The sequence below is a fragment of the Vicugna pacos genome, chromosome 19 (genome assembly GCF_048564905.1).
Source record: "Vicugna pacos chromosome 19, VicPac4, whole genome shotgun sequence".
In the NCBI taxonomy this organism is placed as follows: domain Eukaryota; kingdom Metazoa; phylum Chordata; class Mammalia; order Artiodactyla; family Camelidae; genus Vicugna; species Vicugna pacos.
In genome coordinates this window covers 8,451,249-8,467,812 of record NC_133005.1, presented here as the reverse complement: position 1 = coordinate 8,467,812, position 16,564 = coordinate 8,451,249, and the positions used below count along the sequence as shown (strand labels likewise).

The following is a 16,564-nucleotide window of genomic DNA, read 5'->3' as shown; positions in this document are numbered from 1 at the left end:
TCTCGAAAGATTACATATTATATGATGCCATCTATGCTCTGTTCTTGAAAAGGTAAAACAACAGGAACAGACAATAGATTAGTGGTTATTTGGCTGAGGTGGGGGTGGGTGAGAGCATTTGCCTCCAAAGGAGTAGCATGAGGGAATTTGGGGGAGGGTATAAAACTGTTCTGCATCATGATTGTGGTAATGGTTACCTTTACCTGTGCTTGTGCTAAAGTTCAGAACTGTACACACACAAGAATGTCAGTTTTACAGTATGTTAATTTAAAAAAAATCTTTTAAAATGATTTTTTAATTTAAAAGTAGGCTCTGTACAATACAAAAATTCTTATGTTGTGTACCTGAAACTAATATAGAGTTACATTTCCCTTATATGTGTAACCATAGAACAGTGGTATCTAAGAGAATGTTTGGTAATGAAAGTGTTTACGTCTGTGATATCCAGTACTATAACCACTAGTCACATGTGACTAGAAAGTATTTGAAATGTGACTAGTGCGTGACACTGAGCTGTTTTTTAATGATTTTAACTTTAAACAGTCAAATATGGCTCCAGCTACCGTGCTGAGCAGTGCAGTTACAGAACACTGGAATTGCTGTGTTGTGTTCCAGAGCTTGTGTGGATGCAGAAAACAGGACTATGTAGAATAATGAGAAATCCAAAATGTACTACACGTGTACTCATCGAGAATGCATTATAGGAAAGAACTCTTATACATTTAAATGAAGATGGTTAACATTTGTTTTAATTAGTAGAATATTTGGAAAACAAAGTAGATGACAATTTTTAGGAAGTAGAATAGATCAAAAAAGATTTTTCTTAAAGAGTGATAAGTATCCTGGGGAATCAATCTAGGAGATCCAAGTCCCAATAATAGATATTCCAGAGACTTAGAGAAAAGAGAGGGAAGGTAATTATCAAATAAGTAATAAAATAAAAATTCCATAATTGAAGAATGTACCTTGAAATTCAAAAATGCCACTGAGTGACCAGTCTTCTGGAGCTCATCAAAATAAACAGAAATCCTAAAAACTATCCCAGAGCGAGGAGAGGGTTCTCACTTACAAAGGATTGGAAACGAACTTCACATTGGACTAGTCACAGCAGTATGTGTGCTCACAGAAATGAAGGAGTTGAGTTTCAACCAGGAACCTGTATACAGCCAAATAATAAATAATTGTATGAGGGAGAAGGAAGACATTTCAGACACATCCCTGAACTAGAAAATAAATGCCTCCCTGTGCCCGTTCTTAGAAAACTAGAGATTATCCTACAGAAGACGAGAGTGGACCAAGAAAGTAGAAGACATGGGCCTCTAGAAACAGGGGATCTGGAAAGGGTGACAGTGAAGAAGAATTCCAGAATGACAACTGTGCAGCAGTCCCAAAGACTGTATCAAAACTGAAGAAGAGAGGGGTCTGGCAGGAAGTCTTCAGAGAAAAAAAAGAAGAATAGAGATATTATCAGATATGTTTGAGCTTTTGGAAAAAAATATCAATGAACATCAGTAAATCTGATGGGAAAAACTGAACCATACTTAGAAGGTAAACCATATTTGCCAATCATACTAATATAAACAATGACAATTGACTTAGCTAAAAATTGTGGTGTAATTATGAGAATAGGGAGACAGAAAAGGGGGAGGAACTATATAAAGGTATTGTGTCTTTAACACAGCAGGAGTCAGCACACAGAGTTTAAAACAAATAAATCTAGAAAGAGGATATGCAAACGGATAAGCACCTGAAGAAACAGTTGAAAGAGACAAAAGTGGGTCTTGGGCAGCAGGACTTGGGGGTAGGAAGGGGGAAGGCCTCTGCTATTTGGGAGCATATTATTTAATTTTAAAATTACATCCATATATTTTGTGGAAAAAAATAACTTTTAGAAGGGGAGAGAGCAATTATAGTTGCTGGGCTCTAGAACAGAGAGCGAAGATTTAGTTGCTGAGGGGAACCATAAATTGTAGCCCAGCTGGCTTTCTAAAGGCTCCCTTCTGCACACGTTACCCCCAGATGATGTGACGATATTACACAGGGGAAGAGAAGGAAAGCTGTGCCCAAGCTCCACCTTCCCTTTTGGGAAATTCTTGGCTCAGCTCACAATACTAAGTCTTTGTTTCACGATGTTTGCAAGACTGTACCCTTTTGGAGGTGAGATGTTTACTTTCCATGGCCAGAAAGTCTCCCACACCCTTTGCCTGCTATACATGTGGCTGAGGAATTGCTCAAGCCCCAGCTTGCTTCCTCCTACACGGGTGTTCAAGCCTTGGTCACAAATTATGTGTGACGTGATGGTGATGGTGCCTTTGGAATGCTTTATGGACTGGCTCTGTCTTCCATTTCAACCAGCTGAATGGTTCATGATTTAACTAGGGATCTGATTGGTAGGGAAATGACAACGTAACTTAACTGCGCTTAACTGCCTCTGTGTAACTCTTTCTGCTCTGCTTCCTCCTAACTTCCCAGTCCTATTTATCTTGGTCAACAAGCTTCTCCATTCCCAACGAGTCCTACTGAGATCTCACCATTCCTCACGTAGCTGTTGCACTAACATGCTGTTGGTGCTTCCTTCCACTCCTCATTCCCACTGGATTTTTGACAAGGAAGCTAGCGTTTTGTCTTATAAAGCAACCACAAATCAAAAAATAAAGTCAGGGGAAGGACAAAAAGGGAGAAGCATCACAAATCCATATCTTAATTTCAGGACTTGCTGCTGAGATGTCACTATTTTCAATAAAAAGGTTTTACGGCTTCTAGTCAAGAGGTGGGAAAGCAGGAGTTAGTCCCCCAGGCATGCCCACAGTTTTCCAGATTTAACAGTCAACGGTGCGAGCAGTTACAAACATCCTCTCTTCACTTAGCACGCAAAGGTCAGAGAAGCCATCTGCCTTCCTACGCTCAGTCTTAGGACTCTGGGTTTTGGGACTGAGGAGCTGCCTTAACTATCAGAACTAAGCCTACATGAATACGGCTTTTTAAATACATAACTATGTGTGCTTACCCAAGAGAGATGTAAACACAAAGACTAGAGATGAACATCTTTAGTAGAATTGCTCCTTCTTTGTTGTTGTTCTACACAGTTTTATTAGATTTACTCCTAGATGTTTCACACTGTTTATTTCTATTGTGAATGTTCTCTTTTCTAAAAAAAATGTATTTAAAAACTGAAAATTTATTTTTAAATTATTGATTTTTTTAAAAAATTGAAGTATAGTCAGTTACACTGTGTCAATTTCTGGTGTACAGCATAATATCACAGTCTTAAACATATATATACATATATTCATTTTCATATTCTTTTTCATTAAAAGTTTTTACAAGATATTGAATACAGTTCCCTGTTCTATATAGAAGAAATTTGTTTTTTAATCTGTTTTATATATAGTAGTTAATATCTGCAAATCTCGAACTCCCAAATTTATCCCTTCCCATCCCCATTCCCCCAGTAACCATAAGATTGTTTACTATGTCTGCAAGTCTGTTTCTGTTTTGTAGGTGAGTTCATAGTGTCTTCCTTTTTCTTTTTTTCTCTTCTTAGATTCCACATATGAGTGATACAGATTCCACATACAAGTGATATAATAAGAAGAAAACATTTTTCATCATCATTTAAAGAAAGAATTCCATTTCTTTGTTATAAAATATTTGACTACAAAAAAATGAAGCAAGAACTATGCAAAAGTCTAGGGGTCTGTGGAGGACAGGCCATGGCTTCTCAACAACAGTGAGCAGAAGAGGGAAATGAGGTTAAGAAGGGAGACAATTCCTTAGGGAGGAAGAGATACCAGGAGATGGAAATGAATAGAGCCATGACTACTGGGGGAGGGCAAATGCTGATTTGGTCAATTCTTCTCACATCTTCTGTGCCTGCAGTGACCAAAGATGGACAGATAACAAAAGTCCACTTGGCGTACAAGAGTTTACCCTGTGTTCCTGCCTGTGGGCTTAAGAGATCTGGACTGAAACTCCTAGTTTTGAAAACAAAGACCCAGGATTTGAAGTCTACATAGCTGACCCCTGAGATGGGCCAATTTGGTATCTCCACTGAAATGTGCAAAAGCAAAAAGAATGTGACGTGACCTGGAGTGGTCTGTTGTTCATCAGATGCCCTACCTACTACATCTCCCAAGACCAAATTAGAATGCAACTTTCTAAGTCAGCCTACGCCTCATGCTGGGTAGGGTTCAGAATATATTTTGTGGAGGTGAGTTAAAAATAGGACTCACAGACAGCCTCTGTATTTTTAACAGGAGCGACTAAGTAAATGAGAACATCAACTGAAATGGTAAATTTTGAGGGAAGAGCAGGCTGGGCTCAGGGGATGGAGAGATAGAAACTAAGGGTTCTCTTTTGACATATTATGAAACTACTTTATTTGATATAGTGGAGATGTCCAGTTGGTAGTCTTGAGTTCAGATGCAGTTCATGCTGGAGATTTGGGAGGTATGATATTTAAAGCCATCAGACTCAATAAGATCATCTATGGAGACAAGAAGGCTGGAGAACCAAGCCCTGAGACCATCAATGTTCAGAAAGCAGGAAGTGAAGAGAAACCATGAAAGTATACAGAGAAAGAGGAACTAGGGAGGGATGAGGAAAACCAGAAGTATGGGATGTATCAGATTTCAAGTGAAGGGAGTCTTTAATTCTAAGTCGTCTGCTACTCCAGCTTATCTTTAAACAATCCTTTAAGCAATGGCTGCACTAATAATTTTCAGCCCAACAACTTACCTCTCCCAGAACTACTGAAAAGATATTTACTATGATTAAGTCTTTGGACCACGGCCCAACATCCTCCCAACCACCTAGGTGGTTGATTTTCCCTCCTCCTGCCCAGGGAAAGGTCAGCCAAAACAAAGTCCCCCGGCATAAGAGATTTATTCTCTGGTCTTTATGATGTGAAATGAGTCTTCCCTCATTTAACCCAGCGTTGACTGAGCTGTGCTAATAACTGTGCATTTAATAGATGTGTTCTCCCAACAAGAGATGGCCCCAAAGAACCATCTTCTTCTAAGTGTTTACCAAAAAGCATTTCCCCTTTCCTTGCAGACTCTGAACTGCTCCTAGAACCAAGATGGTATCTCCTTACTTGGCTTTACACACACACAAAGTCTAACTCAGGTCAGGGATTAAAAACACTGAGCAGCTCAGAAATTGGTTTCAAGAGTGGAAGTACCAAAGTTACCACCACCAAGCTCTTGCTCAGCCGTGGGCATTGTAGCTAATCAGTTAGAAACATTGAAAGACTCCTTTTATGAAGGCTTCCCCACCATCAATGAACTCATTTTATATAAATATTTAGCCAGGCAATAAACTGGACGGCCTGTATTACTCAACATCAGCCTCAAAAGACCCTCCCGATTTATATACACAGCATCTTTGTGGAGCAATCCATTTTACATGCATGACATGGTCAGCGATAAATATACCAGGGTAGGTCAAACCCTATTTGGTTCTCTGCTTTTAACTGTCTTGGGCTTTGTGTGTTTCTTTAATCAGTTGGATGATTTAGATAAACAACATGTATTAGTCTTTGTAAGTATAATATGCCTTGAACTTTCTCCAGATTTTCATTCCCATTCATCATCATAATAGTTGTTCCCCCTTGGCCATCATTAAGATTAGAAACGTCCTTGAACCATTTAATGATATTCCACAAGGCTGGACAGACTTTTCATGCCTTGATGAATTGCGATCACTCAGCTTAGCCCAATGAAATTGGATATCCTTTAATGTGCCTGATGACTTTAAGGAGTTTAGGGAAAGCAGTTCTTGGGAATCCAAATGGTTTCACAGACTAACCATTCATTTGGGGGGAAGATGCATGATTCAAGTAAAAATTGATTAATGAGTCAGTATCTAATCTTAACAGCTAACTGCAATGGAGCTTTTTTCTTTGTTCATACCTCTGAATATGGTTTTACCTACAAAATTCCATTTATTACAGAACTCATTAGAATGCTTAAAAGAGGTATAAAATAATTTTTTAAAGCCCAAATTAGAATGTTAAAGAATGAGGTTCCTCCCAGCAAAGTGACTTTAAGATGTTCACACTGCTGCTGAGGAGAATGTAAAAACAAGGCCGGGCTAGGATGTGTTTAACTATCTTGCAGCTGAGAAAGACTAGTTGCCTCTGTTTTATGGGGCTCTGCTACTCCAGCTGACCACCGTGGGAATGATGTGACCCCACATGTCTGTGTGATATCAACAAGTCAACTTGGCAATTCAAGCCATAAATATCTTAAATATTTTCACCAACATATCAATTCTACCAACCCTGAAAACACTGACATCGCTATGGTTTAGAGCTGGCTGATGATACTGGCATATTTAAATAAACTTTAAGTTCTTCTATAAACCATGATCTGAGGGTTAGGAGGGTTAGGAACAGGAATCTGTGTGGAGAGTGGAGAGAGCACTGTGCTTGGAGTCAAAAGGTCAGCATTTGAGTCCCGGCTCTCACTGGCAATTTGATCAAATTACTTTAAAGGAGCATCAGTTTCTTACCTTATTCATCAAATATTTATTGAGCATCTGCAATGTGCCAGGTGCTATTCTTGGGCCACATGAAAGAACAGAACAGGATATGGGGCTCACCATCTATCATGGGTCTTGATTAATATAACTTCCTACCTACTGGAATTGTTGTATGGGTCAAATGAGGTATCGTAAGTAAAAGCACTTTATAAACTAAACCCTGAGATAAGAATCTGAGGGCAAGGACTTTATTAGGGAGGTACAGGAAACGCTGATAGTGGGGATATGAAACCAGGAAGGGGAGGCATCCAATAGCAGACGTGGAAATACCAAATGGACATTCTGGGAAATGGTGCAAACACAGTCCTCAATGATATCCCACTGCAGAGTGAGGACAAATAACCCAACTCCTGAGAGTCATCAGTTGAGGGCTGCTCCAGGAAGTGTTAATTCCCTAGCGTTTCTGGCAAGCAACACGTAGTTTTGGAGAAAACTGTGGAGCACAGAGATGCAGACACTGGTAGCTGGAAATCAGCCAGATCACATTGAAAATGATAGTGTCCAGGGGTATGGAGGAGGACTGTCAATGAATGATACAGAGATACAGAGAATGAACTTATTGTCATCACCATTCTTACCCCAGCCGGATGGTGCCTGCCTGTGCCCTCCCCCAACCCAGTGCTCCAGTGTTTTAACAGCCTGCAGGCTAGCTAGCAGTACATTAGCAACTCTTCTCGCTAACCAGTTAGATCTGAAAATAGTCCAGCCTTAAGTTTCTCAAATTGGAGTCTGTGGGCTCACAGGAGGTGTAGCCTCCAGAACTTGTGCATTCAAGGAATTTTGCAATTATATTTTTTTCACTTTGATGACAAACTGTAATTAATATAAACATGTTCAGGGTCCCTGTAACTAATTCATGAAGTGTAAGTTCAATTGCGTTTGTATTTGTAGCAATGTTGACGCCCAAAAAAGATTTCAGGTAGCTGAAAAAGAGAAAGTGGGAGAACCGAGGCATGATTTTCAAGGGTATGTTGCATGTAAAAAATAGCCTGAGTGATATTATCTTTATTGTTTAGGGTTGAGCAGAGATGGTGCACAGATCAGTCTATGGTCAGCAGTAAATGTAGTAGTCAACTCTCACCTAGAAATTTTTTTCATGAAATAGCTGTGTCATAATTTCCCACAGTGTCTTTTAAGTGAATCAGCTAGAAAAATAATAGGTAGGTAGTTAAAAACAAGCTTATTGTCCAAAAGGATGTGTAATGCCAATCATATCAGTGACTCAGATGATGGCTATTGTCAAGTTCAAAGCCCAGAGAATCAAGTTAACTAGTGAAATGTTCAGTTTCCAAATAAATGCTTCTATAATAAAAATCAGCACTGCTGATTCTGGAAAGATACTTTCCTCTATTCCTTCCACTGAGTACAGCTAAAAATAATGGGGCATTACCTATTTTAAAAAATAAAGAAAGAGAGAGAGAGAGACAGAGAGAAAGAGAGAGAGACAGAGACAGAGGAAGGAAGGAAGGAAGGAAGGAAGGAAGGAAGAAAGGAAGGAAGGAAGGAAGGAAGGAAGGGAGGAAGGAAGGAAGGAAAGAAGGAAGGAAGGAAGGAAGGAAGGGAGGAAGGAAGGAAGGAAGGGAGGGAGGGAGGGAGGAAGGAAGGAAGGAAGGAAGGAAGGAAGGAAGGAAGGAAGGAAGGAGGAAGGAAGGAAGGAAGGGAGGAAGGGAAATCTGGAAAGGTGAAAAAAAGAAGTCAAACCAGTTAGGGACCTTGTATCCTGAGGAACAACATAGCAATGAGTTTGAGTATTCATTTTGCCTGATGTGTCCACGCTGGGTATTGGAGATGCCAGCAACCTAGGAACACCAATAAACACACAAAATGAGCCCCAGGAAAAGTCTGTTCTCTCAGTTCCAATGGACTTGAAAAGGGACAGCCTAGCCAAACAAGAAACTTTTAGACAATCTCTGATCTACTCTAGCCAAATATCACAGGTAGCCTTTAAAGAGTTGACTAAGGTAAAACAAGGTCATGTGCAAGGGCTCCAATCCAGTATGACTGGTATCCTTATAAGAAGAGGAGTTTAGGACACAGATACTCAGAGAGGAAGACAGAGAAGACAGACACCTTTAAGTCAACTTGAGAGAACTCAGAAGATATCAACCCTGCTAACACATTGATCTCAGACTCCTAACTTCTAGAACTGTGAGAGAATAAATTTCTGTTGTTTGTCATTCAGTCTGTGGTACTTTGTTATGGCAGCCCTAGCAAACTAATACACAAAACAACTGGAAATTTGAACTTTTAATAGCCTTTTAATGATAGGAAAGAATTATTATTAAATGATTTAGATGTAACAATATGGCTAGGTTATTGTGGTTATGCTAAAAAAATTGACCATATATTGATAAATTTATGCAATTTCTTTCTCTTATGAATTTTTAACTTTGTTGTAATCAGAGAACATATTTTGCATGATTTTAATCCTTTTTAAAATTTTTATTTTTATTTTTTAATTGAAGTATAGTCAGTGATAATGTGTCAATTTCTGGTGTACAGCACAATGCCCCAGTCATGCATATATATACATATATTTGTTTTCATATTCTTTTTCCTTAAAGTTTATTACAAGATATTGAATATAGTTCCCCATGCTATAAAGAAGACAAACTCCCAAATTTATGCCTTTCCACCTCCTTCCCCCAGTAACCATAATATTGTTTACTATGTCTGTGAATCTGTTTCTGTTTTGTAGATGAGTTCATTAGTGTCCTGGTTTTTTTCCCTTTTTTTTTAGATTCTACATTTGAGTAATATCATATGGTATTTTTCTTTCTCTTTCTGGCTTACTTCATTTAGAATGACAATCTCTAGGTCCATCCATGTTGCTGCAAATGGCATTATTCTATTCTTTTTTATGGCTGAGTAGTAATCCATTGTATAAATATATCACAACTTTTTTGTTTTATATATATAATTTTATTGAAGTATAGCCAGTTTACAATGTTGTGTCAATTTCTGGTGTACAGCATAATGTTTCAGTCATACATGAACATACACATATTCATTTTCATATGTTTTCTCACCATAAGTTACCACAAGATTTTGAATATACAGTATTAACTTGTTTATCTATTATATATATTAGTCAGTATCTGCAAATCTTGAACTCCCAATTTATCATTTCCCACCCCCTTTCCCACCTGGTAACCATAAGTTCATCTTCTATGTCTGTGAGTCTGTTTCTGTTTTGTAAATAAGTTTGCCTTTTTTTTCAAGATTCCACATATAAGTGATATCATACGGTTTTTTTCTTTCTCTTTCTGGCTTACTTCATTTAGAATGACATTCTCCAGGGCCAACCATGTTGCTGCAAATGGCATTATTTTATTCTTGTTTATGGCTGAGTAGTATTCCATTATACCACAACTTTATCTAGTCATCTATTGATGGGCCTTTAGATTGCTTCCATGTCTTGGCTATTGTATATAGTGCTGCTTTGAACATTGGGGTGCAGGTATCTTTTCAAATTAGAGTTCCCTCCAGATATATGCTCAGGAGTGGGATTGCTGTGTCATATGGTAAGTCTATTTTTAGATTTTTGAGGAATCTCCATACTGTTTTCCATAAAGGCTGCACCAAGCCACATTCCCACCAGCAGTGTAGGAGGGTTCCTTTTTCTCCACACCCTCTTCAGCATTTATTGCTTGTGGACTTTTAAGTGATGGCCATTCTGACTTGTGTGAGATGATACCTCATTGTAGTTTTGATTTGCATTTTTCTGATAATTAGTGATATTGAGAATTTTTTCACATGCCTAATGGCCATTTGTATATCTTCACTGGATAATTGCTTGTTTAGGTCTTCTGCCCATTTTTCGATTGAGTTTTGTTTTTTTGTTATTAAGCTGTATGAGCTGTTTATATATTCTGGAAATTAAACCTTTGTCAGTTGCATCATTTGCAAATATTTTCTAAACTAATCCTTTAAAATTTATTGAGGCTTGTTTTATGGCCAAGCATAAGGTCTGCCCTGAAGAATGTTTCATGTGCACTTGAGAAGAATGTGCATCTGCTATTGTTGAGCAGGGTGTTCTACAAATGTCTATTAGGTAAATAAACATTGCGTATAGTGTTATTCAAGTATTTTATTTCCTTTGTTGATCTTCTGCCTACTTATTCTATGCAGTTTTAAAATGGGGTATTGAAGTCTCTGACCATAACTGTGATATTATCTCCCCTCAATTGTTTCTGCTTTGCTGCATGTATTTGGAGGGTCTGCTGTTATGTGCCTGTATGTTTATAATTTTTATAAATTCCTGATGGATTGAGCCCCTTATTATAAAATTATCCTCTTTATCTCTAGTAATACCTTTTAGTTTAAAGTTTTGTCTTAGTAGAGTCAATCTAGCTTTTTTGGTGGTTGCTGTTTGCATATCTTATTCCATTCTTTTACTTTTAACCTATTTGTATATATTGATCTAAAGTGTGGCTCCTGCTTTTAGTGACTGTGAAGGCAGGGAGATCCTAGTCAGCACAAGGACACCAGATTTCATTGTCTTTCCAGCCCTTCGACCTTGCCCAGAAGCCTCTCAATAAAATGGTTTAATCTCAAACAAACAAACAAACAAACAAGCAAAGTAAGTCTCCTATAGAGAGGAGAAAATTGGATCTTGTTTTTCAGTCCAGTCTGACAATCTTAGCATTTTGATTAGATTGTTTAATCCATTCACATCTGTGATGTTTAATTTTATGGGTCAATTTGAAAGGCGTTTTTGGATAATATTAACATTTACATCAGTGAACACTGAGTAAAGCAGATTACCCACCATGATGTGAGTGGACCTCAACCAGTCAGTTGAAGCCTTAAAAGGAACAAAAAAGACTGATTTCCCTGAGCTTAAAGGTGTCCCACATCTCTCTGAGGCTCTTTATTCTTCATTTTATTTTCTCTCTGTTCTCCACCTTGTGTAATCTCTATCAACCTATCAAGTTTGCTAATTCTTTTTGTTGTTGTTGTTGCTGCTAGGTCAAATTTATTGTTGAGTTCCTCTAATACACTTTTTATTTCAGTTTTGTACTTTTCAACTCCAGAATTTCCATTTGGTTCTTTTTTAATTTTTCTAATAATTTTTGTCTCTTTACTGATATTCTCTGTTTCATGAGAAATAGAGGTCTTCATGCCTCACTTTACTTCTTTAATTGTGGTTTCCTATAGTTCTTTGAGCATTTCTATCTTGGATGGCTTAAACAACAGACATTTATTTCTAACTATTCTGAAGGCTGAGAAATCCAAGATCGGAGAGAATTAGAGGCTAAGATTTCAAATTCTAAATTTGGTGCAGGGACATAAACATTTAGTCCATAAGATTATTTGTGATGGATGCTTTCAAGTCTTTGTTAAATCTGACATCGGGTCCTCCTCTGAGATAGTTACTGTTGCTTGTTTCCCTCCATGGATAGGTCACAGGTTCCTATTCTTTTTGCTATTTTGTAAATTTTTCTTAAATACTGGATATTTTAGGTAATATAGCAACTCTGCTTACTGACTTCCCTCCTCAATCTGGGGTTTATTTTTGTTGCTGTTTGATTGCTTATTTGATTCATGACATCACCAGGCTATTTTGGTGAAGTCTAATTCCCCCAAGATGGGGGGCATATCACATTCTCTTTCTGAAGATTTTTAAAATATTAAATGTTGGTAATTACTAAGTGATCTCTGTTGCCTTGTTCAGGCATGAAGTTTTAAGACTCCAAATCCAGAAACAAATATCCTTAACAAAATGGTCTTAAAAAAGTAGAAGAGTTGAAAGGCAGGTCAGACTTGAGCTCCAGTGAAGACACTTGCTCAGGTAGTCACATTCACATCCCATGCTGCTTGACATGCAGCCCTAGCCCTCTCCTCTCATGTCTGCTCCATGTGAGCCTCTCTCTCTCCCTCTCTGCAAAGGTCTTGGAAGCCATGTTTGAAATATGGTGGAGTCAAAATATGGAAGGAGCCTGAGTTCCTGCATCACTGCTTGAAGGACAGTTGCCACTTGGACTTCATCTGTATGGGAAAATTTTTATCATATAAAGATTTTGAGATTTGGGGGATTATCTATAGTGCAGCCAGCATTGCCCTATTTAGAAATAATAAGAATTTCACCTTTTAGAGTCAACTATCTGCAACTAGCTCCTTAATTATAAATATGAATTGAATGAAACTAAAATAAAACAATGGAAAAACATACACCTAGCTATTAACAGCAACATTATTTATAACTGTCCAAATATGGAAGCATTGTAAGTGCACATCAACAGATGAATGGATAAAGAAGATACAGCCCATATATGTAATGGAATACAACTCACTCATAAGAGAGAAGGATATTTTTCCATTTGCAGCCCTTTATTCACTCTTTTTTTCCACTTCAAAAACCAGAATTTTATAACTGGCATAAACATTTCCATTGCATCAAAAAGAACAAAATACCCAGGAATAAACCTAACCAAGGAGGTTACCTATACTCTGAAAACCGTAGAATACTGATGAAGGAAATTGAAGATGATACAAAGAAATAGAAAGATATCCCATGCACCTGGACTGGAAGAATCAACATTATCAAAATGGCTGCACCACACAAAGCAATCCACAGATCCAATGCAACCCCCGTCAAAGTACTCGCGACATGTTTTACGGAACTAGAACAAACAATTCCAGTTTATATGGAACCATAAAAGACCCTGATCTACCAAAGCAATCTTTTGTAGGTCTTTTTTTTTTCTCTTACTTCTTTTTGTTCTCTTTTCTTATGCTTTGATGACTAGACAAGTTCCTTTAACATTTGTTGTAAAGCTGGTCTGGTGGTGCTGAGTTCTTTTAGCTTTTGTTTTTTTTAATCTGTGAAGCTTCTGATTTCTCCATCAAACTGGAACGAGAGCCTTGCTGGACAGAGTATTCTTAGTTGTAGGCTCTTCCCTTTCATCACTTTAACTATATCTTGCCCACTCCCTTCTGGCCTGTACAGTTTCTGCTGAAAAATCAGCTGATAACCTTATGGGAGCTCCCTTGTGAGTTATTTGTTGCTTTTCTCTTGCTAATTTTAATGTATTCTCCTTATCCTACATTTTTGTCAGTTTGATGACTGTGTGCCTTGGTGTGTTCCTCTTTGGGTTGATCCTGTGTGGAACTCTCTGTGCTTCCTGGACTTGGGTGAGTGTTTCCTTTCCCAAGTTGGGACGGTTGGAGCAGAGTGAGCAATGGCAGGCAGTGCGTCAGAGAATGACAGGGAGCAGATCCCAGGGTCTTATATGGACCCTGGGACAAGAAGTCCTGGACGGCTTGAGCAGAAGAGCACCATGACTGGATTCCTTTCGGCTGCCAGGTAGACAAGTAAGTGCCTGTGGGCAAGAGCAGACACAGGGAGACCAGTGAGGACCATGATGTAATGACTCATTAAGAGAGGATCTTGCTGGTCGAAGTGGTGACAGCGAGAAGTGGTTGGTCGCCGGATACACTTTAAAGGAGGGCCAACAGCTTTTGTTGATTGAGTAGTTGTAAAATAGGAGAGAAAGCAGACTCAAGGATAGTGGGTTGCTGGCACCCAGTGAGCCTTGCCTCTGGAGTCATGCTCTTAGGCAGTCCCTTCCTCTTGAATCTGGGCTAGGCCAGGTGACTTGATTTAAGCAATAAAGGTGGCAAATGTGATGCTGGGCCAGCTCTGGACCAAAACCTTAGAAAGGTACAGCAGCTTCTGCTTGTGTTCCTGGGAACCTTGAGGAACCTGTCTCGCCAATGACCCCAGAGAGAGGCCTGGTGCAGAGGGGGAGACTCTGAGTCTCCCAGAGGAAGGACACTCAGTCGGCCAGTCCCCAGCTCACCCTCTAAGTTCAGCACACCACTGACCACCAGTGAGAGCAGCAGAAAGATCGCTGAGTGAAGCCAAGCCTTGCTGACAGAATTGTGAGCAAATAAAACGGCTACTGCAGTTGAAGCTACTAACGTTTGGAGCAGTTTGTTATGCTGGGATGCATGGAAAAACAGACTCCAGGGAATTTTGGTCTGAGCACCCAGAAGAATGGAGTGACCACTAGTCAGATGGAGAAGGCAGCTAGTTAACAGGTTTGGGGGAAATCTTGGGTGGAAAGATAAAAATCTTACTACTTCTGCATGGAAATGAACGTTTTTCTTTTTTTTCTTTCTCTCTCTCTCTGTCTCCTTTTTATTTTCTACTGGAGGTACTGGGGATTGAATCCAGGACCTCACACATGCGTACTCTCCCCCCTCCCCCAACCCATTTTTCTTCATATAGAAGAACAGGATCCTCTATCTCTGAAGCGTTGTTGGATTTTCCAAGGCCAGGAAAGGCCATTTTAGGAGCAACTCTTTGGCTCTTCAACATAATAGCCTCAGCGGAGGGTAAAGGAATTGTTTAGATTTTTTTTTTTCTTTCTAGCTTGTGAAGCTCTATTGACAATCAGTGAAACCCCCATGGAGGTTTGAGGCAGAGAAACCCTCGCCCAGTTTTTCCGGCTTTACCACTGTGGTTTCAGGGCTTCGACGACTCCAGCACGTAGAGGAGAAACCACGGAGCTTGCTTTCCCTCCCGCTTTCCATAGCTGGTCATGAAGAGCTGCCCTGGGCGGGGCTGATGGGTCTCAGAAAGCTGAGGGCGCAGCCTCGGAGGGAGGCCCATGCCAGGTTTAGATTTAATCCTTCCTGTAGCCGTACACTTCAGAGACAGCAGCATGTGGGGAGAGGAAATCTGCCTGGTCAATCCAGTCAGCCTGTGGGTCTCTGGTAATAGACATCTTATGAACTTTCCCCAAATTAAGTGCTGGGGAAAGGCAGGGCATTGCTTAAGAATTCTGAACATCCCAGAACAAATATTAATGTAAAAGAATTACTTTTATGTTGCCAACCTCCCACTTACTCATTCCCACCGGTAGCCCACCATGTTCACTCCCAGCACCTCCTTCCCACACTTAACCAGATTTGAGGGAAAGCTTAGAATATAGTTAAAGGAAGACAAATTCATCATACACACAAGGGCTCATCTTCTGGCTCCCATCATCATCCCTTTAAGACCCTCCACCCCCTGCCCCACCACTGCAACCTTCGTAGGGCAAGAAGACCGGGCTTCACAGCACCAATGGATTCACAGCACTGAGCAAGGATAGGGTTTCTGTCAGAATAAAGTTGATAGGCTTGACTTAATAAACAGATTGTTTTAAGAAAAATGTTGGGAGGCACTGTTTACAAATTTAACCATAAAATTATGTTACGTCCGGGCTTGAGAGATGGCATTCTGGAAACAGGCACCGTATGTGGTTGTTATAGCTCGGTCATCATGGAGATGTGCTCATGATACAGGGACACTGGTGACACTCTTTCGGTCTCTTCAAGTCTCTTCAGGTCCCTAACACACTTTTGGCCACGATTTCTTCCCACTACCATTAACACAATTCCAGGCCATTTCCTCTAAGGTGTCCATCAATCCTCGATGGACTGGCATCCTTCAGCTTCTGTTTTTCACCGCCTCCTTGAAAGTGTTTGCCTGTCCCCAGCAGTCTGGTGCCTTTCAGCACTGACTTAGTTGTAAACTCCCACCTTTGTGGTACCTCCAGCCGTATCACCTGGAGAATGTTCATCGGATGATGTTATGGATGAAAATGGTTCAACAAAGCAGGAAGAGAGGCCCCAGTGGGGTGCACAAGCAGACTGGTGAGCCCACCCTCCGGAGGAGAGGGACAAAGGCCCACCAAAGCCTCGTGGCCAAGAGTATATGAAACGGAATGTATCTTAGTTTCAAGTTCCCCAGAAGTAACCCCCAAATAAGGAGTCAAGTGCAGGTAGTTCATTTAGGAGATGATTCCAGGAAACACAGGTTTGGGGGCAGGCAGGGTGGAGAAGAGTGCAGGGAAGGGAAGAAAGCTAATAGAAGGTGTATTAATAGTCAATGACCACAGGGGGCAACTGGAGCTTAAATCTCTCAAGAACAGTGTGCAATACATGCATCGGAGCCATCCTGCCGAGGAGCCGGGGCGCCCCTTGTGTGTTTCTACACCAGCCACTGTCCATCACCTGCTGAACTGCT

The 16,564-nt window shown here is 39.9% G+C and overlaps 1 protein-coding gene across 3 annotated transcripts in view; it reads right to left on the bottom strand.

The window, feature by feature from the left end:
• TASP1 (taspase 1) overlaps nucleotides 1–16,564 on the bottom strand; it is a 257,097-nt gene that overhangs the window by 13,300 nt on the left and 227,233 nt on the right. Inside the window, exon 13 of one of the 3 annotated variants that reach the window (XM_072943776.1) lies at nucleotides 12,856–13,868. The exons of 1 other annotated variant lie outside the window; for it this stretch is intronic. In XM_072943776.1, coding sequence (XP_072799877.1) covers nucleotides 13,743–13,868 — 126 coding nt within the window. In that variant the 3' untranslated portion in view covers nucleotides 12,856–13,742. Of the gene's footprint in view, nucleotides 1–12,855; nucleotides 13,869–16,564 lie in introns of those variants that run through there. One more of the 3 variants, XM_072943773.1, reaches the window with a different exon arrangement.